Source organism: Semicossyphus pulcher, unplaced genomic scaffold (genome assembly GCF_022749685.1).
Source record: "Semicossyphus pulcher isolate SPU_LCO1_2020_fin unplaced genomic scaffold, fSemPul1.0.p SCAF_1, whole genome shotgun sequence".
Lineage (NCBI taxonomy): Eukaryota > Metazoa > Chordata > Actinopteri > Labriformes > Labridae > Semicossyphus > Semicossyphus pulcher.
In genome coordinates, this window is record NW_027211603.1 from 14742811 (window position 1) to 14769937 (window position 27127).

Here is a 27127-nt window from a genome sequence, read left to right on the forward strand (position 1 = left end):
GAGCTCTATTAATTTCTCTCTCTCTTGGAGGATGGAGCTGTACCAGAGAGGATGAATATTCTAGCACAATATTAATAAATGATGAACGGAGGCAGTGTTGGGAGGCTCACAACACTTTGGATTGCTCAACTGTTGTTTTTTCATCCTCTTCTCTCCACCCCTGTACAGTAAGTCTTCAGTGGGGCTCTCCCATGATGCCCTTCCTCCTCCTCCATCAGCAAACAAGCTGCTTCCTCTTTCCTCCTGACTTGTCACCCTGTGCTTCAATCAACAAATCTTTACACATGAGGTAACCCTCATTAGCAGCATGGATTGAACCAGGCACCACAGCCACTGACTTCAATAACACCACAGCGGTACAGTTACAAACATGGCATAGGTGTAGAAAGGTTTGTGATGGAGTTTGCCGTTTGTTTTTCAGCCATTGCAAAACATTAAAAATGTGCCAGCTAGGGAAGTGTGATATCAGTTAATGGGCTCTGTCTCTGAAGCGTTAAAATACTAACATAGTGTGAAGTGTGTGAGTTGCTCTGTCTGAAGTTTTTTGGCCTTGTCAACGATTGGCTTAAGCTCACAAGCCATTCAGCAGATTCAGAGAGGACTTATTAGCAGAGGAGTAATGCTTTTGCTTTGGTTACACAAAATGTAAAAAGTGCTACAGATACGAGCTGCAATGCAGTCTCAAACACCAAGAAAAATCACCAAGCCATTCTGCGAAACATACCTCCACACAAAAAAAATCTTTCAACCATACTCTCACATATTTTTCCGTACTTTGCGCCCTTATTTCTACTCCTCATCGTCTCCCTGCTGTGTTTGTTTTCACGCCAGATACACGACTCGATGGACAGTCAGGCAAGTTAAGGAGCTCCCCAGGGCCCAGAGGTTGCTATGTATGACTGGTCAGAGCCCAGCAACCATTCTGAGTGTGCTGCTGAACAGTGCTCATCCTATCATTGTTGTTGTGGACAAGTGTAAACTGTCCTTAAAATTGGGGAGAACTTGATCATGCACTTTTGAAGTGGCATTATAAGAATTCCTCTCAAACACTTCAGTATACTGTTTTTCTGTGATACCATAAACAAGACACAGGGAAGCAAACTTACTGATATCCGTAGGTAGGCAGAGCAGCTCTACTGTTTTTGCTCCAGGCGATGACCTAAAAAAACAAAAAGGAGAGAGCGCGTCAAACTGAGCATCAAACTGACAACCCACATGAAAGACACACAGTTCAGCATGAAGATTGAGCTTTTCATTACTTCTGCCTGAATGTGCAGCAGGTACAAAGGGCCACGATGAGAAAGAGAACTTGTGAAGCGATAACATGCCTCAATAAAGGTTAAATACATTTTTTAAAAGCTGGATTATTGGGTCATTGTGGTAAGAGGAGGTCTGGTGGAAATATTTTAACAAAGTGACACTATCGACATTTGTTATACTCCTTAAAGTGATAATCTCAAAGATTTTCATGTAAATAAATGTCTGTTAAGTCACTATCTATCATCGAATGAGGTAACAATGGTGATTGAGCCTGTGGCCCACTGATGAAAGCCTTTGCGATTGCAGTATATAGTATTATTATGGACTGGGTGTCTGTGGCGACCAGTTAGTGACACGTTTTCCATCACCCAGCAGTGGTTGGTCTGCCAGAGAGGGTAGGCGGAGCTAAGAAGCTTTTCTGGTTTCAGCGCGTAAACAGTAATCTACAATGGCTGAACAAAAAAAGAAAAGATCGATGACTACAGATACAACTTCAAAAGTCAGTGAAAATCCAAAGAAAAAGAAACAAATTTGACGCTCAGATGAAGGCAAACAGTCTAAAAATGAAAAGCAACCATCAGCGAGGAAAATCGAGAGTTACAACTGTAACAAAGGGAGCCAACCGTAGATGTCTGTCCGAAACTGAAATCTTCGAGATAACATCTTAAATAAGGATCCAAATTCTATATGGAGGTCTTTGCGATTGCATTAGGACAGGGATGAAAACAGGCTCTTCAAATCCTCTACAACATCCTGACACAGATCTACAATAATTATCTTCTCTACACAGAAATTATACAAAATAGTGAATATTATTATACATTACTAGTTGATAAAAGGGAAAGAAATCTAATCATCATCTCGACCCATGTCAATGAGCTGGAGCTTCTGGCAGGGCTGAAGTAAGATGTGCTTCCTGACAGGATTTAAATCATTAGTTTTCTATGGGATTTTTCCAGACTTGCATTGTTTGAGTCATAGATTTGCCTACACGAGAGAGACTGGTCCATAACAAGATTTTATGGCAGGAGCAACAGCAAACCTTGTTAAACGGCGACACTAGCTCAGCTGTATTTTCCCAAAATCTTACAGCATGGGCTTCACCATCTGCCACTGAGCCCTGGCCACATGTCACATCCTCTCTAGCACGGCCTGAGCCCCCCTGTGACAGCCTCAAGTTGCTGTCCCCTCACAGCAGTTGGATCAGATTAAACAGGTATCACACAAGCAGCATACACACTGTTGGTGTCAGTGTGATAGCTCTTTTAGAACAGCCAGTGGGGTGAAGAGCTAAAGTCAGGAGGGGGTGGAAAAGGTGGGGCAGGTGTAAGATGTGGTGAGGCACAGAATGACAATGTAGCTGTAGCTGGTGGACATAATTGAATATTGGAAACTTTAACCCTCAGATCAAACCAACAGCATTAGTAGATCTACATAAAATTCTAAGTGTATAAGGGATGAATTCTACCTGAAATGATAATAAAGCATTTTATGAATCATAAAAATGCTCCGAAAACAGTTGACCTAACACTGAAAGCATGTTACAGCATATGCAATTGGGGTGCTCAGCAGAGATGCATTGGTCTTTCTGACAAAATGTTTGAGCGGGGGACTAAAGAGAGGAGCTAAATGGTCTTTTAAACTGCGTGTGATCAACACTCGCTGACTCATTCTGCCTAGGGAATACAAAGTAAGGTAGATAGGAGAAGAAGAGACAAGCCAAACCTGAGCATAATGCAAAGAGAAAAGCAGAGCACAGACAACTGGGGGAGGAAAAAACGGCAACTTAGGTGCTTAAGTCTTGAGCCATTTGTTGTCAAACACTAAAAAAAGCAATGACCTGATTATTTCTCTTTGGAATGACACTAGTCCTTGGATGAGCAATTTGTCTGGGGAGCAGGGGGGCTAATCTCTGAGACCGCACAAAGTATTGGCGTAAACACAATTTTGTCCCCACTAGGAGAGAAATACATCACAGACAAATATTGATGAAATTAGCTACAATGACTGTTTTTCTCCCATCTAACCACTGCTGTGGCTCACCGTGGCTCCCCCCTCCTCCTCGCATACGGCCCTGAGGCTTGAATGGGTCCCACAGGTCCAACTCACACTGCAGCACACTGCAGCTATACAGTGTTTGAGACGAAACACTCAGCAGATCACACTGGCGACCATCCCAAATGAAATAAACATTTAGAAAGGGGGTACTGGAGTCAGCTGCAATCTAGGAATCACAGGCTATTATAATAGCCTCATGTATTTTAGACAATATGAAGCAAACATGGCAAAGTAACATTCGTCTAACACAGTTTCTGTATTTGCCAAAAGTCAGATAAATAATCTGCTGCTAGTATTGCTTCCTTTTCTCGACCAACGTCATAAATCATGGCTGATGATGAAACAGAATTGTTGTTGTACCTGAACCTGAAACAGAAAAGGCACTTTGATTGGAATAGTCTGCAGACATCAGTACTCTACATACATGCGTGCACACAAGCAAATACACATACAACCAAGCTGAAAGATACACAACACACTTGTATGCACACCTACACTCCTCCTGCAGGAAATCTATCCACATTGATCTCCATCCTCCCACCCTCCCCCGTCATGACAGGTGGAGGCTTACAGTGCCCGCGCAGTCTAAAACCTAACATAAGCTGTTCGCTGGCATTTTACACCCTGTCAACAATTTTACAAGGTTGCTCACTGCCATGCTGTCTTGACCTCCTGTCCCACAGCAATAACTAAGCCTTCTTTTCTGAATTACAGACCTGAGGCACCGAGAGATGGAGCAGAGGATGAAATGAGATGGCTCCGAGGCGCAGCAGAGATAAACAAGCTGCAGGCAGCAAACAGTCCAGTTTGGATGTCTTGACCTGCAGCTGTACGCTCAGTGCAGTTTAGCACTTCATGTTAAAAATACATCCAATGCAACATGTTTATTACCCTTATAATCGTTAGGTTTTATCAAGTAATAGCTACTGCAGAATACTGGCTATTTTTAAATGAACACCCTTTACAGCGGAGAAAAACTCATTGTGTTATTCTAAAATCATTGTCTATTCAGTTCAAACCTCTATTAATTCTTCATTAGTATTCCTCGACTCGCCTCAGCTCACCTGAGGCTAAGAGGTCAGCACAGACCGCTCCCATTTCAGCGTGTAGGACCAAATCAACAGACTGTTTCTGAGCTCATTGCTGAGCTGTGCAACCTCTATTCTGACCTTCCAAATGCCCCCCTGAACTGAAATCACAAGGTATGAGGAAGCTCTTTGATGCAGGGCTTCTGTAATTAGTTTAAAGCTGCGTACATTATGTTCACTGTATGTCTGTTTGTGTATCTAGAGGTGCACGCTGCCTGAATACACACTGCAAACCCCAAACTTGTGCTTTTTCTGTTGTCTTGGTAAAGATAACTCTAGTTCAAAGATATGAGAATAAGCTGATTGTTCAGAAAGTGTTCTCTTGAGTAAAACAGTGAGTTTGCTTAAACAAGTGGACTAACAATTGACAGCACTATTTACTTTTCCACATATGGACCCATCATGCAGCTTTGTTCCGACCTGATGTGTGAACTCTGAAAGTGTGTGTTCCTTTTAGGTCTGCAGTGCTGCAAGAGACACAAACACATTTATCAGCGTTTTCCACACAGAGTTTACCTTGGCACACGCCCAGGTTTATAAACGGCCACCAAAAACATTTGTGGCCTTTTTAGCATTTTTACATATTTATTCTCTTATCTGTCCATGAGAACAACACCATAGACAAATTACCTGCTGCTGCCACTGCCATTTCTGCCAGGTACATTCTGTGGGAAACACTATTTATTGCCTACTGACTTTAAAATCATACTTAGTTGTCTGCTTCAGAAAAAGTCATTCTTAAAGTTATAATCTCGAAGATCTCAGTTTCGTTCTCTTTGGCGGCACCTGTAGCGATAAGCGGTAATTGCGGGAGCACACTTCCCAGTTACCAAACAGTGTTGCATGTGTGACGTCCACGGTTGGCTCTGGTTCTAACTCTTGTTTGCCTTCATCTGAGCGTCCAATTTGTTTCTTTTTCTTTGGATTGTCACTTATTTTTGAAGTTGTATCTGTAGTCATCGATCTTTTCTTTATTTGTTCAGCCATAGAAGATCACCGTTTACTACTACTGTTGGAGAAGCAGCCGCTTAGCTCCGCCTACCCTCTCTGGCAGACCAACCACTGCTGGCTGATGGAAAACACATCACTAACTGGGCGCCGCTAACCATTCATTCCAAGCATTTAATCAGGATTTCAAATCACAGATCCACCGTGCACAAGTACATGCACGGGCTCAATAACAACATCATCAAGTCTCCAATAATGACTGGATATTGACAAACATGTGAAGACAATCATTAAGATGTTCAACACAGCCACCTACACACAGACCTATTGATGGTGGTGATTTTCATTTAAATGTACTTCAAAAACATTGCAAAGCATTATGGGAAATCATAAGAAATCAATAGGGATATTAAATAATTAACAACAATAACAGTTGATTTAAATACATACATTTGGAGTTCTCCATTAAAGCTTGAGTAGCCAACAAATGATGTGCTTCCAAAACGCACATCATTTGTTTATTTGTCTCGTTACAGCAATCAATAAAAATGCCAATGCCATGACAAGAAAAGAAAAACATCCTGTGTCTGTGGTTGTCGCAGGTCTGTAATAAGCCCCTCCAATTCTGTCATTTGCCCTGCATGAAATGGCTGGAAGGCCCACTTGCCCATCTCACTAAGGCACACACTCTCTGGTGCTCTTATTGCACGAGTATTCCACAAAGCCAGGCAGACATATGGCTAAAGCTAGTGAGCTAGCCGCACAAGAATGGCTGAGAAATGTAGTTTGATACACTAAATGGACTGTACTTACATAGCGCTTTGCTAGTCTTTCGACCACTCAAAGTGCTTTAACACTACATGTCACAATCACCCTTTCTCATTGACATTCACACACTGATGGCAAAGGCTACTATGCCAATCTCAAACCGACTGAGCCACAGCCGTCCTTGAAAAGAAGCCGCTCCTCTGGCCTCTTTTAAGGGAGGCATGAAAGAAAGGCCTGGCATTCATTTCAGTTAAATACTTTCAAAGCCTAGCTTACTGCAGCTGGTTTCTCCAAAGTTGCATACCCCAGCTAAACTTTAGTAAATGTCAGATTGTCCAAAAACAAAATGGATGGAGAAATATTTAAAAAGACTTCAGTTTAGCAGTTTATCCCCACCGAAGCTGCCCTAGAAATAAAAGGATGTATTGTTACATCATCTCTCATACCCAGAGACCAGCAAAAAACAGAACCGACTCAGAAATAGATGGTACATCCTCTAAAGCCGTGCTTAAGTGTTATATGATCTTTCCTGCTACAGTGCTGTAACCCATAAGGTGAGTGAGTAATAGTATTGGAAGATGGCCTATATACAACACTGCAGAACAAAGCAGAAAATTTGGGACAGAGATACGAAGGCACCTGCTGTGTTTGGTCTTTGATGCGATTCTGATTCTTGAGACATCACATTTTTTTTCGCAACCTTCACCAAAACACAACAGCAGACTGAACAGAGGGATGCCTGTGTCAGTCTCTGCCTGATATGCAGTCACCTCAAACAACCTTACCACCCTTGCTCCTGTCAGAAGGTTAATGCTAATGTGCTGCCCAAGGCACTGGAGAGCGTTTGCTGTGGAGGCACAGATGTCTGAGGTTACATCAAATGAAAACGGAATGACAGAGCTCTGTAACAATTTCAAAAACACATCAAAACAAACCGATACGCAACAACCAACTACTAATGATCTACATAAATAACACAATCTGACCATTTACAAGTAAACAGGATTTTTGCAGTTGTTGGTGGCAATTACAAATCTCTTGCAGCTGATCAGAACAAACCGACCAAGTTATTATAACCCGTAACACACTTAAAGCTCCTGTGAGGAACTTTCTGTTTGTGTTGATTTTGGCGCCCCCTGTGGACAAAGCCGTACCTCTTATCTCTTTGCTGATTTTGTCCTGTACATGCTTCAGTGGTGGTTTTTAACAAAAAATCTCATCCTGCTTTCTTTAACAGTCATATGTATCACTCACTTTTCATTTTTGCCCTGGAAAATGTAAACAAAGACAGCGTGCAGTTACCCGCTTCGTCTGACACCTACCCCCCGCCAGCAGTTTCAGGCATTCAAAATAAATATATAGAAATAATCAATCTAGTCACTGATGGTGGTTCGCTCTTGTAGATCATATAGAGTAATTGGAATTAATTTCATTCTGTTTCATAACCAGCTAAAAACTCCTCACAGGAGCTTTAATAGAACTGTTACACATTAAAAATCAGTGTCTTACTTTAGTTAAGCCATGGGGGAAGCAAGCTACAATGCAGCATATATTAGCTCACTAGCTGATTACAATTGACCTATCCAACTGGAGAAAAAAACGCTGATCACAAAGCACGTAAAGGGATGAAAGCCAGGAAGTCTGCGGGTCTTTGCTTGTACACCTGAAACCGCTATATATATATATATATATATAGTTTTTATTTGCAAATCTGATTGGACTGACAATATTTAGAGTCCAATTTTCTTGAAAATATTATTTTTCAATACTAACATACCCGTCCCAATTAGTTAAAGAAAATGTTATACATTTTATTGTGTCTCTCACATCTCTTGACTTTTGTCTTGTTACTTATATTTTCTTTTATGAGCTCTACCCTCTTTGCTCTTTCCTCTCTGAGCAAGTCTCACACTGTAAATTAAACAACCATCTGGTTGCTCTCTCATCAACTTTATCACACAAATGATGAGGAACAATCATCTGTGCTGTCAATCAACAGGCGTGTCTAGCTATAGAAATAATGAGTCAGAGGCTGCGGCCCCAAAGCAATTCAACATTCAGCCTGATTCATATTTGCCATGCTTCAATCATAACAGCATGCTGCATTGTATATGGAAATACATTTACCTCTGCATCTATAGATGACATTGTTACTTTGAATAGCAGCAATCTCTCACTGTTGAGAAAAGAAATTTACCAGATGTGAATCTGTCTGCGCAGCCTAACAATGACAGCAGCAGGTGAGGCTCTCTGCACATCTAAATGCTAATATCATGCTGCTCCTCATACAAATGTGGAAGCTAATGAGCTGGCTTGGTGAATGCATCTTTAGCCTGAGTAATGACACAAGTGACAGCATACTGAGGGAGGGGAGTCATCCTTTGACTCACAACGCACCAGGAGGGACGGTAAAATGTGTATATTACGGCCCTGCATACACGCACAAGCAATAACACAAAAACGAACGTGAGCTTGATACAATGCTAACTATTAGCTTAAGTTAGTTCTTCTTGAACTCCAGGTGTTCTTATTAGATCTTATATGTATTTTGAATACCTGCATATTCCTCTCTTGTCTGCATAAATCTCTCACAAAATTAAAAATCAAATCCTCAAGAAAGAAAATTAAGTACAAAGTGGCAATTGATGACTTCTACCATATGCTAAAAAATGCATGCAAACATGTACACACAATCAGTATCTTACTTGAAGTGTGCAAAAGACATGCTGATAACTCCAAGTAATGGTGCAGAGTTCAAGTAAACACATGCAGTAAAGCTTTTATGTACCAGGCAGTCAGTGCAGCTGTAGTCAACGCTCCACCTCTGTTCTGTCCTTCTCTGCGCTGAAGTCTGTGTGAGTTTGAGCAGGGGCGGAGCCTCGCCTGCGGGGAAACACCACACACCATAAAAGACAGCAAATCGAGCGTGAGACTGTTTTTTTCTTTTTCATTATTATTTCTCTCATTCATGTGTACATAAATATAATTTGCCCTGTGTGAGAGTGTTATCATCTATGGGGCATGTTTAACCACAGCAGCCACACTCACCACACCAATGCAAGTACGACAAAAGCCCTGTGAGCAAAAGGCCCAAACGTTGTACAGTGGATGAAAATAAACACCCACCGGCAAAATGACAATTTGACGTGAACATGAACATTGAGTAGGGCGGCACGGTGGTGCAGTGGCTAGTGCTGTCGTCTCACAGCTAGAAGGTTCCTGGTTCAAATAGGGGGGACATAAGCGGGCCTTTCTGTGTGGAGTATGTTCTCCCTGTGCATGCGTGGGTTCCCATTGGGTACTCTGGCTTCCTCCCACAGTCCAAAGACATGCTCAATAGGTTAACTGGTGACTCTAAATTGCCCGTAGGTGTGGATGTGGAAGGTTGTCTTTTTCTGTGCATCAGCCCTGTGATTGACTGCCGATCAGTTCAGGGTGTACCCCGCCTCTCGCCCAATGACAGCTGGGAAAGGCTCCAGCCCCTCTGTGACCCTGAACAAGATAAGCATTATAGATAATTGATGGATGAACACTACGTAAATGACTTTGTGAGTAAAAAGTTTAGTGTTTGTTATTTTCCCAAAAGGTTTAACTATCAAACTGATATAGCGACGACAAATGTTCAAAACTGAAGCTTGAGTCAGCGAGGAATTAGAAAGGATACGAGCTCGATCCGTTATTGGATTCTGATTTAATAAAATGCTATTAAACCACAAACCTAATCGTTATCATTCATGTAACTGGTTCTAAATTTTAGCTCTATTTTAATAAAGAGTAAAGTCGGGGCCCTCTGAACCATGAAGGAAATAAAAATATACTCGGTGGCAGAGAGCAGTTAAAAACTTAATGAAAACTGCGTAATCGGAACATTTATCAGAAGTTTCAATTACACTGAGAAAGATCACAGAGGACACAACTGTGAAGGGACGCAGACTGATGTCAGACAGATCCAGTTAGCGAATAAGACTGTTTCAGTGCTTCTCTCTCTCAGGGTGTCGCCTCAGAGCGATTCTTTAGTGCCACCCATGATTAATGCAGCTATGAAAGGGTTTCTCTTTCACCGCGCGCTGCGGGAGAACAGTTTCTTTCGTTCTTTCCTTCTTTCTTTTTTAGCCTTTTACTTTCCTCCCAGTGTGTCCTGATTTAGTCAGTGTGAAACTGATTCAGGTTCATTTACATGCTAATACCATAAAGAGAGGTGAAATGATGTGAATGCATCACCTCATTGATTCGAGGGGACACCAACACACTTTGAAACAATGATTAGCAGTTTAAACTACATAAAGCAGACTCATTCTTCATAACGTGAACTAGGAAATAGCATCATGCTACTTATGGTAGAAGTCAAATAGGACTTGCAATGTTGGCGGTAACAGCATGAAAATGTGTGTTGGATTCATGTTCCTTAACTTACTGAAAATTTCTGTGTAAAAGAGGCACTTTTAATAATCTTTCATCTAAAAATTGGGCTGTGTTCTATATACCGGTGCGACCAACATACCAGTATAAAATGCAGAGAGATATTTTATTGTGTTACGGTATTTTACCCAGACGATGGCGCTATCTGGTTGTTAAGTGGTGACATCACATCTCTGCATTAAACGTCTCCTATTTTACAATATGACGCAGTGCTGCATAACTAACTTGATTGTTGTTAACGCTTCATCACGGACATGCACCCTCATGATCGCCACTGCAGCTGCCACCCTCACAACAATTGATGTTACTGTAGGCTGCCAGCTACCGCTAGCTTCAGCCCCCGCTAGCTTCAGCCCCAGTAGCTAGCAGGATTGCAAACTCCACATGATGAAAATAGATGGTAGGCTGTTTGTGTGTGTTGTGAATGAGATTTAATGAAAATACATTGAAATAGTGTTGAAATAACTTAAATAAATAACTAAAGAAAACCGCGTCTTATATTCCAGTGCGACTTATATTCCAGGTTTTATGGTACATATCTGATATAGTATGTCTTCAAACTCTTTGTCTCTCTCTGTTTGTTAATTTTTGTACGACCAAGGTGCGTCACACACAAAACGTGCAGAAACATAATTCATGAAGAGACAAGACAACAGAAAGATAAACACATGAGACACAATGCACTTGGACAGAGAAACTGTTCAGCACAGCAAGTTGTATATGCAGGTATATATGTTAAATGGAGCACTATTGTGCTAATCAATGAGTTTTTATCTGACTTTAACATTTTTTTGTTCTCATACAGAAATTATTTTGGATATCATACGAGGCAGTATTTTGGAACCGTCAACCATTTAGTTTCATCAATAGATCGAGCTTACAAAGGCAAGCTCAGATGCTATTGACTTCAAAGCAATCGTCTTTTGAAGGATTACTTTAAATTTAATTCTGGCTAATAGGATAGAAAAATGAAATAGATGGGATGCGCTATTACTATGGGAAAAGAAGTGTACAAAAGAGGTTTTTCTGAGAAGAGCAGCAAGATATTTCAAAAAAAACAAACAAACAAACAATAAAAGCCTGTTGAGTTTTGATTATGTAACCACATGTGGAAGCAATGGGATATTCAAACATGCAGTGAAGAGAATATCATGTTTATCTCGTAGGAGGACTGTCATAAAGGATTAATGGTGCCTTTCCAAACAGCATGGTATAGCCTCCACTCGACTGGTAGGAACTTTACATTACATGATTTAATTAACTTCAGCAGCATATTTTTTGTTAGATGAGCTCTTAAGATATGTTTTAAAATGTAAAGCTGTGAATGTGTATTTTAGATCCTTTACTCCTTAAAAAAGTCGTCACAGACTGCTCAACAACAACCAACTGCTTAGCAGATTCAAGTGCAGGGTGTCCAGTGTCACACGAGTTATGATTCCCTTTGACCTATAAGTGGTCACTGTTTTCATGCCTGCCAGATTATCCTGGAACCAGTTTCTATCTACAACTTTTGCCGATAGAAAAAACAAAAAAAAGAACCGTTCCACTCAAGGCGAGTTGGGTCAACCTGTGCCATGTTGTGAAAATTAGCCTTGGCCTTTACACTTCTCAGAGGGCAGTGTCCTTTTGAACACTGAGGAAAGTGCAAACGTCTCTGAATGCCAGCAACCTCTAAATCTCTCACAAACCTCTTCATGTCTCAACTAGTCACAGCTTGGATATTGATTGCTTGAAGGTACAGGTCACTGATGCGTTGAAGAATGTCACAGGAGTATAGAGAAGTGTTGATGCATCCCAAGACTGACTTATAAAACTATAATGGATTTTTAAGAAAGGCCAGAGGAGCAGGACAGAGAGGTGTTATTTTCAACAAGAGGGGAATACTTAAGAAACGCATCATGCTATATTTAAAAAGGAAGCTGATGCATGCTGCAGAAGTTAGTTTGCTTTAATACCGGCACAGGGGTGTGTTTTCCTTCTTTTTGTTTGTCCTAAATATTAAACTACTATTTTAAAAGTGACTTTGCACACTGCCTATCCACCAGCTGAGAAGAGCTCCCTAGGTTCTTGTCAGCTCAGACAAAGAGACAAAAGTCAAACAACAGTTCAAACTGTCAAAAACAATGGATCAAGAAATGCCGAAACGGTGCCCCTTAACCGCAATGTGAGCAGGATTTCTGCATTGTTTTTTACCTGTTAGTTCAGAGCATTAGTAAATCGTTATACCCCCGAGCCAAAAGTCAAGACTACCGCTTGGCCTCTCAAAGACAGATCAAGCCACTTCAGATCGATTCCAGCGGATGAAAGCTATAGGCGATGGCTTTGTTTCCATATCAAAGTATTCTTGCGAGGGTTTTAAAAAACAGCATGACAGAGGCAGAAACACAGATCACACTTTCAAGGAAAAAGAGAAATCGAATAAGACAGCGCTGTCAAAACAACTTTAGCAACGCTGATATGGCTGTCATATTCATGTGTGTGATACTAGAACAATGTCAAGAGCTGGACAACGAGGGCTGACCCGACTCCTTCCAGGAAAGCCATGCACTTATCAAAGACGGCTGAGTAAAATTGTTACACAACCTGGGATTTTCTTTGGTTATGGTGCAAAAATGATATCCTGGATCTGAAATGACTTTGAGACAAAACTTTAAAAAGTCATATACATTTCAGATTGCTTAAGTAAACAAAAATATGAATCATCATTGCAGTTTTTATAATCATTTGAAACTAATTTGAATAAAAAAGGTCAACCTTGTAGATGAATGCCAAATTGAATATCTGAATATGTAATGTGAATATTTCTTAGGCGCAGCATCATCATGAGTTATGTGACGGTGAGTCAGTTATCCTCGCAACGATGACTAAGAAGCTGTAAACAAGCCCACATTTGAACCAGAAAACCATTTTGTCTTATAATGAATGATAAATTGTGATTAGTCTATAAACGCTGAGGAAGAAGGGAAAACAAAACAGCTGCTGGCAAGCTGAAAACCAGAAGATTAAAGGCCTTACTGTGCAAACAGAACTGCCAGTGCAGTGCAAGACGATGAACCAAAGGGCACGGGCCGGGTAGATATATTGGGTTACAGGGCCATTTCAAATTACCTTATGAAACACAACCAGTAAGGATAGAAAGGTTCAGCATATTTCCAATCAGTACATTTAGAGGTGAAGTGCTTCTGTCAGCTCTAAATTCATTCTGTATAGAGCTCTCTCGCTGGCCGTAACAAAGTTTATTCCAAGGTTTTATTCTAGATCAGACTTGACATGGCTGAGTTATAAAATAAAACTACATATCACTCAAAGACATCTGCCAAGACTGCACAAAACTCTAAATTTAATATTTTAAATTCATTTTCATCTGAATGTAGATCAGAGCTGAGTCAATAGAAATAGGAAGATACAATCAGGTTGATTTCTGGCAGAATTCCTAGATGGGAATATCAGGAATTGTGTTAAAAACTCATGCCAACTCAGTTAAATGAATACATGAATATGAATATAAGTGATTCATATTGTTTCTGTTGTGGTGTTGGTTTTGTGAAGCCGAGCAGCAGAGAGCCTGACTGTAGTGATGATGTCACCCGGAGATAAATCCTCCACAGACGGTGAATAATGGAACAACTCAGGGAACAATATGACAGCATCCATGTGGTGATCTAACTAGAATTTAGGCCAGAGATATTTTGTGATTCACAACAACACGCACTATATTCACACGAAAACAAATTGGATGTAATATCTTAACATATAATATCAAACATATATGAGCAGGTACATAAGAACAACTGGGAAAAAACGGATACCATCAATTTAATTCTGCACAATACTGCTCAGATGTTTCATTAGTTAGTGAAAGTCAAAAAATGATTTTAGTCATGTATCATGGACTAATTTCAAAAGGTGGGCATTGACTGCTTTTTTGTTTCTTATTTACATAAATGAGCATGCTTTAGTTTTTGAATGTTCATCAAATCCATCCATCCATCCACTTAATGGCATTAACTTCCGCTTATCCGGGGCGAGTGTTGCGTAAGTAATTCAACAATAGATCACTGGGCTTGGAGTATTGGTCATACGCCTTCTGACCATATATGTGACAAAGTAAAACAACAATGTACTGATCACAAAAAACTATCAATATTGTAACAAAAATATCTATTGGATTCGGCCCTACAACAGTTAATAATTAAGGCCAAATAATGTAACTTTTGCTTTGGGGAGAACATGCAATCGTTAAGTATCAATGTGTTAATGCCCAGTCATAGAATTATAAGCACATTTTGAGTCACTATTACAGTGTCAACAATAACTGCCATTGACGATATTACCCAAATTATTATTAATGTATGTTTACAACTTTTAATTATGAGAACATGCTATAATCACTTCACTTTACATTTGGTAATAAGCAAGTGTTAAATTAAGGACACATTTGTTTTGGGGACATCCAATTTAGTAAAAAACAAATAAACAATCTTAAATAAGGTTAATTTAAATCATAAGATCCCACTGAATAATGATTATATATAGGACTGTATTATTAATTTACTCAAGGCACAAGGCACAAATTCTATTCACCTTATTTGCATTGGTATAAATTAGCTCTACCCCCTCATCTGTAATGCCTCAGCGTGTTCTGTTAGCTAGTTAACACACAGCCACAGTGTGCTTCGCAGTTTGTCCTCTACATGCTAAATGCTGTGTTGAACAGAAATGTGTTCCCTCTAATTGCTCACACAAAGCTTTTCTACAGCCTCACACTTGTCTATAACAACACTGCAGCACCACTTATCTTACAAAAGCCTCATCATACATCGTCGTTTAAATTGCTTTTACACCTTTCAAACAAATTTATGCAAAATAAAAATGTAACACCCACCCAGCAGCCCGTTCTATGCTTCAGGTTTTGTTGTAATGGACTCTCTTGTTTTTGCCAAAGGACAAACCTCCGCCCACAAAAATGTTGTGAACAGAGTATGTTCATGTTTGATATGTTAAATCCATAGCTTATACATAGCCTAAATATTATGCATGGTATTACATAATGGATTAGTGATTTCCCTGTGGTGCTTTCATCCATGAAGCTAAGGCGGATTCATTTCTTCTAAAATCATATAATTGTACAGTAGAAAATAGTAACAAGTGTTTATATCAACTGACTTGATCAGCTAATGATTTAATCACAGGTTTCCAGATTGTTATTATCTTTCCCAATTTGTGCACCAGCGATGGAGGCTATTCTGCTTCTTCCCCTGGAGTCCAATTTAGATTCCTCTGACTGCAGCAAGAAAAAGATCCCAGCAGGCTGCAGGGAGGGTGCTTGTCCTTCAGTGCAGGTGCTACACAGCAAACTACCCAGGCTATGGAGACGGCGAGACAGAGCAGGGGAGTGAAAGACATGCACGGGAGAACACTGCAGAGGGGAAAAGTTGTGAAGAGGAGGAGGAAACGAAAACGTAGCTTCCCCTTATTTTCAGCGCTGCATCAAGGCAACATGCTTCATGCTTCCTCTGAGGCGTTATAGGTTTCTATCATGGCTCTCCAGGGGCCCTTCACTTTGTCTAATAGCCATGCATTACTCTCCTATATCTGCCCTCATCCTTTATAGCACTGGTCATCCTCAGCTGAGACACAGGCATCATTCTCCTTCTCTTTCTGTCTGCTCTCTGCCCCCAACTGTACAAGCCCCCGTCCCCCCTTTTGCCTCAGTTTTAACGTATTCGTTTGTTTCAGTTTTACAGAATTCATTGCACATTTAATTAGCTTTATTCTTGTGGACCACCGACTAGATATCTCTGTGTACTCAATATTACAAATAATTCACAGATTAGTGGATCAATTAGAGAGCCTAAGAATAGAAATGTGGTTTTTTTTTCCTGTTATATTGATCCAGCCACTAGATTAATGAAGCGATGTGTGGAATCATTTGAAATATAACCCATATATTTAATGACAGTCTTTAAAATTGATTTAAATCTTGCAGTAAAGAAAAACCTATTAAGTGTACACCCAAGTTATTGACCTCATCCAACTAATACTCTATATTCCACTGTTAGCCCGCATCGACCCAAGGGACAATATTACTCTTGTGAAAAGAAACCAACAAAACACGACTTGCACTGTAAATCAGACAGCCCACATATATCATAAAAGCTGAAGAAGGCTAATGAAATGCATTCTGCATGACTGGGTGAGGACAGACACTGAGGACATAACATTGTACGATGCAACGCAGACCCTTTGAGCCTTTTCCGTGCTCTCTCTCTGAACAATGAACAGCCAGACACAACGCCTGTCAGCAACTGCCCTCCCCTGTGGCCCGGACTGGCACAGAGTGGTACACAGCAGGCACCTAAGGATACATAAATCCTCCAACAAATACAGGCTTTAGATATCAGCAAGCATGACACAATATGTAGGTCTTAAACAACTTGAAAATATTGTTTTCTGCATTGGCTAGCATGTAGTACCTCGCTCTGTTTTCAACTTTATCCTGTCACTGGCCCTATTGATTAAAGGAAGTTCAACTGAAAATGTCACCAAAATGTTAGATAAGAATGGACTAATAGGGGATGTATTAAATAGGATGTGTATTAAAGAAAATGAGCAGAAATTTGAGTTGGATATGCAATTTTCACTAAGGCAGCCAGTAGCCTGCACATGCTGGAGGTGCCGTTTAATAAAACGATACAGGAAGGAATTGAACCATTAAGGACATCTAAAAATTAACGACCTTCCGCAACTCATAAGACACTAAAGGCCTATAGCAATATAACTACAGTCGACAATTTGAGGCGTAGACTGCGCATGGTTGAATCACCGATTACCGTAAAATTATAAATAGACTTTTAAAAAAGCTCTTAGCATTTAATCGAGTTGGAAGATAAATTAATACAGCCTCAATTAAACGCCATACCTTAAAAACAAAAGTGTTTTTTGGTCAAAGCCCACCGTCCTGTTGTTAACACGGATGCTGAGGACAAATCCACATCAGAGCTGATCAGCATCCATCCACTGCTGCTCCGGATGCTTCGAGGAAGACTACAGTAACTATCGATGTTTACCAATGATGAACTGTTTCGTTTAGGTATTTTAACATAAATATTTCTTACCTGGAGAATGTCATATGCTGATCAAGTCACCTCCTTGTGAGATTTGTGAGGGATGGTGCTTGCTGGTTGCGCATCACTCAGTGTGTGTTTCACCGACAGAAAGCGTATGGAGCACAGCGCCTGACAGCGGTGCCCCGGAACGAGCATAAAACATAACGAGCCCACTGCGGTTGTCTGGTCCGTGAATACACCGCCTGCACGAGAGCCAGCTACCCCACCCGAGCAGCGCGAGCCTGACAAAGAATGACCGTTACTCATCAGTAACCCCATTTATTATACCTTGTGAAAAATAACATTTAAAAATAGAAGTATAATTAGGCTTTACCTAAAGCTATATTAAGTGACAACACACAGCAACGACCAAACGCCTCTACACTTATTTTAAACATTGTCCTTTTTGTTTTTGCCCCACTTACTTGAAACCATAAATTAACATTTAACCCATATATGCTTATTTGGTTTGCACTGTGTTACAGGTTTCATATTTCGCCGGTTAGCATTAGCTAGATGATTAACTAGCTTACCTAAGCTAAGGCAGATAGCTAACACGTCATCTCAGAGCCCATGTATCCTAGATATAAACTTAGGAAAATCCCACAACCCTTTTTCCATAACACTGTTTTAACTTAGAAACATTGTCACGATCATCGAAGTGTGAGTGTGCTCATGTACACAATCTGACGACAGCGTGGCTGTTCAAAATAGGAGAACGTGCTCTTTCCGTATCAAATAACAAACCGCTCAACTGTCAGAAAGTGAATGAAAACTCTTCTAACGGTATGTATCATAATACCGATGTAGCTCTCTAGTCGCCATTCAGGAAGATGACAACTCTAACCCTAACCCTGAACTACACGGTGAGCGACACAACTGGACGATGCAAGATTCTTACTGGGGACTGTGAACGCACCATTTTTTAGGCGGCCGGAAGTGACTTACGTCTTAACAAATTTTCTACGGCACAAGAGGAATAATAGTAGCCTACTTTATTATCGTTATTTGAAAATGTAAACAATAGAAAATAATGTGAATAACTAAGAACAAAAATATCACGTTTCGTCCCGCTTGTTGGGGCACGTGTTTCATTCAGTGGGCTAGTTATCATTTCCCGTTTTATTTTGTAATCCTTACCTATCTTCCCGACAGGACATTTGCGTTGTGTTTTTCACCTGTGTGAATAACTGCCCTGCCCTGATTTGTTTCACCTGTGCCTAATTGACCTCACCTGACACAGGTAGTATATTTAGTCAGTGTGTCTTTATCGCCCTGTGGTAATAGGCCACTCTTCCTAACGCTTCCTCTACTTTCTACTCCTAGTCTTCTTGCGTTTTTTTGTTTACCTTGTTTTCTTGGACCTGTTTATTGGACTTTTGAACTTGTCCAGATCCCTGTCTTATTTCTTTACCTTTCTGGACTGACTATCCTGTCTTTTGGCTATTGACTGCCTCACTACAAGGTAAGCCCTTGATCATTGTTTTCGCTTTAAGAATTAAAATGCTCTAACCTGACCTTTTTTCTCTGCATTTAGGTCTAAAGGGTCAATTTGTGACACAGGTCAAAGGGTGGGATATTTTTGTTGTAGTACTGCAACACAGGCTTAATCACTTATTTGTCTGATTAGAACAGTTCTTATGACTATATGGTGTGTGAAGACTTTGCTTGACTGACATTCGAATCATTGCTGTTATTGTAGGGGCATTTTTCATCTTTTGTCAAATATTGACAGGTTGGGTTGGGTTACTTCATCTAGGCTATTTCCCAGCGTAGCTCTGCACTGAGCAGAAGTCTAATCAACTAGAATAATTGATAACACCTGTGTGGGTGTGCAAGGCCTCTGAGTCTTTGAGGAATCTGAGAATGTCTTCAGATCTGGTGCAACTTGAGTGAAATGGTCTGTGGGAATCTTTTGAAACAACGGTTCACAAAAAAATCCAGAAAATAATGTTGCCTGTTATGTTGCATATGCAGCTGAGATATCCAGTTCAAATTGACCAGTTCACCCCAATACATAAAGGTGAATGTGAACGCCATATCTTTAGTTTTTATTTCTTTAGGAGAAAGTAGTTCCAAATTCAAAGATTACCCAGAGACTATTTCTGGAAAGACGTGTTGCTGTTTTGCCTCAATTAATTGAAATCCCACAAATCATTTTATGTTTTAATCATTTATTTTAAAAACTGCATTAAAAACAAAGTCAACCTTGGGGTTTATTGACTTCTATGCTGAGATAAAAAAATTGCTTTTATTGTCACATAAATTAAACTTAACTCATAGGTCAAGTTCTATAATAAGAGATTGCCACTCAAAGTTGCAGCCTCAGATCATGTGGAGGCCAGCACTGCCACTCAGTGGCCATTTGTTGTAATTACAACTGAAGCACCAAGAGCACGATCACAGATGGACGGGGGCTAAAATCTGACAGTAAATCCACAAATGCTGCACGGAACAACAACTGATCCCTATGAGAGGCAACATGATTTCACCAGAACAGAATTAGTTCTTGGAAATCTGTTAAAATGTTCATGTACTTGAGAGGAAAGTGTATTATGTAATCTAAGTGACTAATGTGAAATGTACTTTATAATACAAGTAACCATCTGGGTTACGTACAGTTATCGCTGTAAAGTAGAAGACTTTTCTGGTTCTCTGACAACCTCATAACAGGATTTAAAGGCTGGGTGGGGCCGTGGGTGTATTTGATCTGCTAGACAAACAGTCTAAACACTGTGTGTTTAATGTATCCCAAGGTACAGACATATGGAAGAGCCTTTTGTTGTTAATAGATATGGTTTAGACAAAAGCTTAGGAACCCTGTGACTCTGTGAATAGTCATGTAACTGTCTTGTTATAACTTATTTAGTCTTTCCTATGTGTTTGGTTGAGCAATAAAGAATTATCAGAAACGAGAGACTAAAATGGATGTTGTGCCAAATCTAGAAAGCATCAGATGTTCACTCTGACAGGGTAAAAATATATAAAGCAGGAATGTGATGGCTTTATGATTCCAGAAACTGTTTAGGAACATTATACAAAAGTAAAATTGTTGTAGCTTTGGCTTTTGTTCCTTATGTGTATGTATTATTTTTATTCAAGAACACTCCACTTGCCAACATCTTGTGATAAGATGGAATTTCGTTTAGCTGTGTGACCATTTTTGCTGTGTTGTACCTCCAAAGCAATAGATGGCAGTAGTAAGCTAGTACTGATGCACTGACCTGAATATAACGGGAATGAAGGAAGTGCTTTTGCAGCTGCACCCACCAGCAGGAGAATAACAGAATATGTATGGAGAAAAACAAAACCTCAGCATTATTCCAAACAAACAAGTTAAACATTGTTTAAAAGATTGTAGATGTGTTTTTTACAGCACACTTGCATTGTGATACTATTCACATTATAAAGTCATGTTTGCATTAAAAATGTTTTAGTATTACAGTTATTAAAGAACATAATAATTCTGTCAAAGTACAATGGATATTTTACATTAAATTGATTAACTAAAATAGATACAGAAAAATGATTCTAAGCATGAGACAAGAAAGTGTTACTACACTGAGTCACCTTGAATAAGGACATCCAAGCAGCAACCTCGTGGATTTTGTAATTTTATGGCATTGGTGACTCCATGAGGAGTAGGGTTTAAGTGATATCAACACTGGCTTTAATATTTTCTATATATAGTGATGCATCAACTGTTTACTGCTTGTACTTAAGAGTTGTGTGGAAAACTCCTTTAGACAGTTAAAGCATACATATAACATTTCCATCCCATATATTTAGATGTATATGTAGCTATATGGAAACAGCACATTATATTTGGGGTTTCCTGAGCAGCCAAATCCTTTCAGGGTTTATTTCTAGAAAATGTGTAAACACTTCATTCAGCCTGTGCACTCTTTTATTCCTTTATTTAATTCTAATACACTGTTGAACTTCTCCAGCTACTCTAGTTTGTTATTCTGTCTCTGGGTGATTTTTCTTCTATTAAAAAATAACATGTTCGGGAGAAAAATGAATATTTGTAGCTTTTGGCAACCAACCAGAGAAATTATTTGTTAAGACTAGAAACTATTTTGACAATTCTGTACAAAAATCTTAATTGTGACCACCAAAATACAATTTTCTGACTCTACCTACAAATACTTATTGAACTTATAATTATTACATGTCATAATCACCATCACATAATCCATTTAAGAATATGCTCTGAGGACAAACAGATGTGCAGTATTCTTGCTGTTGTGTGTGCCAAAGATGATATACCTGAAAAACCCTCTTGCACCCACGTGTACATCTGTCGAGTCTTAAAGCCACGCAGAGCTGTTGAAATTCACAAGATATATTTATATTAATGTTAATGCCATTATACAGTATGTACCTGTCTTTCTGATATAGAAGACTTTGAGGTTTATGCCCAATTTTGCTTCCATTTTAATAATGTGTGTCTCTGCAGAGCAAACATTTGTGTCCATTATAACCGTTCACTGACCCCCTGAAACTGTAGCTTGATTGACAACACTGACCTGTCTGTACTCTGTGAACCTCTGATCACACCCTCACTGAAACAGTTGTGATGTTGATCTGGCTCCTCGAGCTTCGACATTGTTTTTTGTTTCCATCAGAGAAATCTCACGTCTGCTTCGTCTTTGCTTGATGGTGGTGGTGTTCACCATCGTTCATTGCAGGTCACATTGTGTATTTGTAGGTTCATTATACATCCCAGTTTCCCATCAGCACAACACTTCGGATCATCTGGAATGCTTTATGTTAACGATTACAAGCAAGATTTTAAACAGGTAAAACTTGTGCAGATGCTGCAACAATAAAGTATTGTAAAGCAAAGCTCTTCACTCAGACATATTTTAGATCTGTGGTTCTCAACTGGTGGATCGGGACCCAAAAGCGGAACGCAAAACTATTTTCAGTGGGTCACGGATGTGTGGTTGGAAAAAAAAAACAGTTGTGGCATAAAGTCGAGGCTGAGTTTTTAACTTGGGTTTCCTATGACATGCAAGCAGTAGAGGTGTAGTTAAGTAACACTCCATGTATTTATTGATTGGGTAATCCCAGCCACAGTTACCTTGTTGAGCACTACAGTAGTTTTAGCACATTTCTGTAGAGGGAATATTTTCCCCTTATGCACTGCCACCATGTTGGTTGACTATTATACTGTTGTCTGTTGTGATGCTGACATATTGTGGGGTTTCAAACTGCATCATTTTTCATTAAATACATTTGAGTGGTTGAAAAAATCGGGAAATTTGTGTCGCGACTTGCCATTCAGGAGGTGGTGCTGGGTGCGGAGGCGAGATCAGTTGAGAACCACTGTTTTAGATGATATACACACTGCTTGGACATTTTCCCATGAAACATGAGACTCCATGAAGACTTGCAAAGCTCGATGAGAGAACGCTCTTAAATAAAAGACTGTTTGCATGACAAAGCCCGAACACTTCACTGAAAGGGTTTCATTTCACTCAACCGACGCGTCTTTTAGCTTATTCACATTCCCCAACAATAGAAGAAAGGAAATCTCTCCACATTGTTGCTCTGATTGTTTAATTGAAAATGATGATTACATATTCTTCCCCATGCAAGTTCATTGTGCTGCATTTACACCAATATGCCAGCTGTCTTATCTTTGTCCTTTCTCCTTTCTCGTTTGGAACTCATCGGATTGGATTTCACTTTACTGTCAGATTTCTGTGGAGAGAAAAAACAACAAAACATCAAATGAGGAACAGCTTGTAATCTCAAGGTAACAGCTCCTTAGATGCATCTTTCAAAGAGGAGAAGGTTTCATAGCCCTTGGGAGATTCTGAAGATACCAATACTGCTGCTAGTGGACCTCCACAGAATACACGGGTCAAAGGTCGTGATTCACATCCTTCAGTAGTTTATTGATGGAGAAAACACAGGCCCGCTGAGAAGATTGCAGTTTAAACGAACACAGAACACCCTGGTAGACGTAATGATGCCTGGACCAAAATAGTCCTGGCACTTCAGATGTCTTCATCTAGTCTGATGATAGCAAAAGAGGAGGGACACTATGTTAAGCATCTAAGTTCAAAAAGGTACAATCACAACATAAGATACATATGTGTTGGCCCATCTGTTTGTGCCATTTGACGTGTGCGTATAAAAATATGTTCTAATAATGTACCACAATATTCCCAAGACTGCAGTGCATGAGCTGAGTTGTTGCGTTCATGCTCATAATTGCATTGACTGTGATATAATGGCTTTAGAATTACCCAGGAACTGTGAGTGCCCGTAAACTTCTCTTTATTGTCTTGAATAAAACAACATCCCGCACACTGAGCAAATCTTTGTGCTAAAAAATTACGCAACGTTACTGAAAACCCCTGGAGGATTAAAGCGTGGCTCGAGTGTTGTTGATGAATGTGTTGTTTTGAGTTCGGAGAAGACACTGTGACAGACTAATAAATATTCATGACAAAGATTGTGTGTGAGAGCGAGAGGGAGGGCGAGCGAGCGGGTGAGGAAGAGAGATGATGCAATGAGAAGTTTGGAACAGGGAAATGTGTTTTCTTCTTATGTCTCATACACACAGAGAGTATAATTCTTCAGGAATGATTGCACTGTGTGTGTAATTGAATAAACTCCACACTTGCCATAAAGCAGAGCCAGAAAGGCTGTGCGGGAAGACTATCTACTTTACACAGACCGAAAAAGTCACACGGGATGTCAGAGGTGTTATCGCAAGAGAGGCGTCAGACAGAAATCTGAGTGATAGAACAAGAAAACAAAGGTGTGACAGAGACACAACATGGCAGAGCACCGAGCTGTCGCAAAGTAGAGCGATACAAGATCAGGATGTGGCAAATTAAGAAATGTTTTCTCTCCCTGAAATCATCTTTTACTCTTTGTCAGTCACACTATTTACTATGTGATAAAGATTTATATCGGCCTCATGGACTCCCTACAGTTGTAGTAAACTATTTGTAGTATGAGGGCGTTTCCAGTTTGAATAAGGTTTAAGCTTGTGTCATTTCCCAGATGTTATATAAAGGTTTTCTTTTTACATGGGTTGATAGTGAAATCACATAAAGTAAAAGGCACATTCATTTTATTTATGCAGCATAAAATGACAAATTTTCTTTTAAAGCTTTATCTGTTCGATATGTTTTTCTATCGCCTTAGTGTTTGCTTTATTGTGTGTTTTTGTCTGTACATAGAGAGCCCTGTAGACCGGAGTCAAATTCCTTGTATGTGTACATGCTCGCCCAATAAAGCTGATATGTGACACAGTCTAGTCTTAGACCAAAGACTCAGACGAGTAAAAACTCCCCCTTTATTGGCCAAAATGCCAAAACATGTGGAGTAGCTACAGAAGATGGAGGGTTGACCTGCAACAGATGTTGTTGAGAGTAGATACTGTAGTAGGGCTGAACAATTAATCCAAATTTGATCAAAATATAATATAGATTATATATGACCCACTCCAATTATGGTGCAATATTTCAGGTAAAATGTGTCAAAATTTTATTTACATGTTTTACTGAAGAGATGCTCCGGCCTACACGTCATCAGAGATGGGGACTCAAGTCTCAGACTTGGACTCAAGTCGCACTTAAGTCGTACACAAATGAGACTTGAGACACGACTTGGACTTGCAGAAAGTGACTTGTGCCCATCTCTGCACGTCATACACAGACTATCAAATATCTTTGTTTGGTCCAGATCCCCACAAAACCCACACCATAATCATTTTAATATATCTTTTCAATGAAAATGAGAATAATGATGTGAATTCCCTTTAATATCGCAAATCATGTTGAAATTGCAATGTAAATCAAAATAATGGCAACCAGATATTTCTTCAACATCGTCCCCCGGGTAGATAGATAAAATATGTTAGGATACAATTGCCAAACATTGTATACACATATAAACACCCATCAGTCAACAGGTTGAAAAGTAATCTATCCTGTTTTATTTTGACCCTGTTCTGTCTCATCTATTTTCACAGCCTGTAATTACTGACTAATGATCTCCTCTGTCTGCGTCCGTATGACTGCCACTGATGGATGCACAACACTAGAGACCGCCAGTGAGCCGTGTTACATGCGTGTCTCCGGGCGGACGTGAATGGTGAGTAAATGTGCCTCCTTATCGACTGTACAGGCCTGCTGGCTGTAATGGCATGATGGTCATGATGAAAGCACACAGGCAGCTCATGACACTGACACTAATGGAAAGCTTGATGGGGGCTGAACACGTGAGCTGGAGGCTCCAACTTGGGCAGGTTGTGCGTAAAAAGGTGCGCAGCTGAGATTCTCACTGAAATCCCATTGATTATTGATTCCATTGTGCAACGACGGGTAATGGTGATCAGGACTTATAGTGAAAGACATTACTTTATGTAATTGAAGGTCATATTACCAGAAAGGTCTCTCTGATACTGCTCTTTTGATCTCACACAGCTGCTACATGCTTCTCTACTATAGAGATGATCAGAATCAGCTGTCTGTCATAATTATAATAGCAGGGGCTACAATAAGCCTGAAAGCTGAATTTCATGGTCATTGTCGTTCTTTTTGTGGCAAATATGAGCGATAATAGCTCATATTAAAAAAAAGAAAGAAAAAAAAAAGAATCATGCTTTTGAATCTCCCAATTTCTGTCTGTCCAGATGTCATCGTGAGCTGCACGTCAATGTGTAGTTTCCAAGTGAAGGTGTGCGTAAATTGGCAGTGTGTGTTGTGCAGTTGAAAGACGGGAACCTCTGATGAAACGGTCAACAGCACTAAGGGCGCGCGCGAATCCCTCGCCGTCTCAGCTGAGTAGACGACCTCCTACCGACTTACTTCACGTCACCCCGCCCGTCTGCCCGCCGTCTCCTCCCTGAAACCCTTCCTGCGACCATCCCTTTGAGCGAGTGTGGGCTGAGAGGGAAAGGAGAGACTGAGAGAGACAGAGGAAGAAAGTAAGAGAGAAAATCCACGCAGACTCCCAACATCATCCAGACTACCTGCTCCAGCACAACGAGGGGAGGAGGACGCACAAGTGCAGGCGCGTCCATGCGTGCCAGCCAGCCGAACAAGACAATAAGCGGGCAAAGGACCACAAATCCTGAATTGGAATAAGAGTTTATCCTGAGAACTCTGTGGAAGAAGGCGGCGCTTTGCTTCAAGAACAACAGTCTAAATGAGCACATGAAGAAGAGAAGAGTCATGCATCTCAACAGAGAAGAAGATACCAGCAAAGGTGAGCCAAAGATTTCAGCGGCCATCAGTGGATACATTATTAATCCAGAGTGTTTGTAGTTCAAAGCTCTCGCGTTGGTTGCCAGACGCCCTTGAGTGTGTCATGTTGATGTCAAGTAATGAAAGTGGGGGTCATTCCAACAAGCTCATGGTGCCCGCTGTGGTGCTTCTGTTGTTGCCTGTCTGCCTTTTCACCAAAACGCACAGAAAATCCTCGCGCGGCAGCGAGCAGGGCTGT

General features: G+C 40.2%; 2 protein-coding genes across 7 annotated transcripts in view; one reads left to right on the plus strand and one right to left on the minus strand.

Annotated features, from left to right (window-relative positions):
- The window catches only part of apba2b (amyloid beta (A4) precursor protein-binding, family A, member 2b), a 67216-nt gene extending 49437 nt beyond the window's left edge, over window positions 1-17779 (minus strand). For 2 of the 6 annotated variants that reach the window (XM_069666779.1, XM_069666472.1), the window contains exons 1-2: window positions 17660-17779; window positions 1107-1159 (exon numbers count right to left, since the gene is read on the minus strand). The gene's annotated coding sequence lies outside the window, so the exon portion shown is untranslated. Of the gene's footprint in view, window positions 1-1106; window positions 1160-8249; window positions 8299-8910; window positions 9006-17463; window positions 17483-17659 lie in introns of those variants that run through there. The other 4 variants (XM_069666624.1, XM_069666548.1, XM_069666835.1 and 1 more) reach the window with 4 other exon arrangements.
- Window positions 17780-26586: 8807 nt separating this feature from the next.
- The window catches only part of syt7b (synaptotagmin VIIb), a 112275-nt gene continuing 111734 nt past the window's right edge, over window positions 26587-27127 (plus strand). Inside the window, exon 1 of the mRNA XM_069657540.1 lies at window positions 26587-26890. Within this exon, the coding sequence (XP_069513641.1) occupies window positions 26839-26890 (52 nt within the window). The 5' untranslated portion in view covers window positions 26587-26838. The remainder of the gene's footprint in view (window positions 26891-27127) is intronic.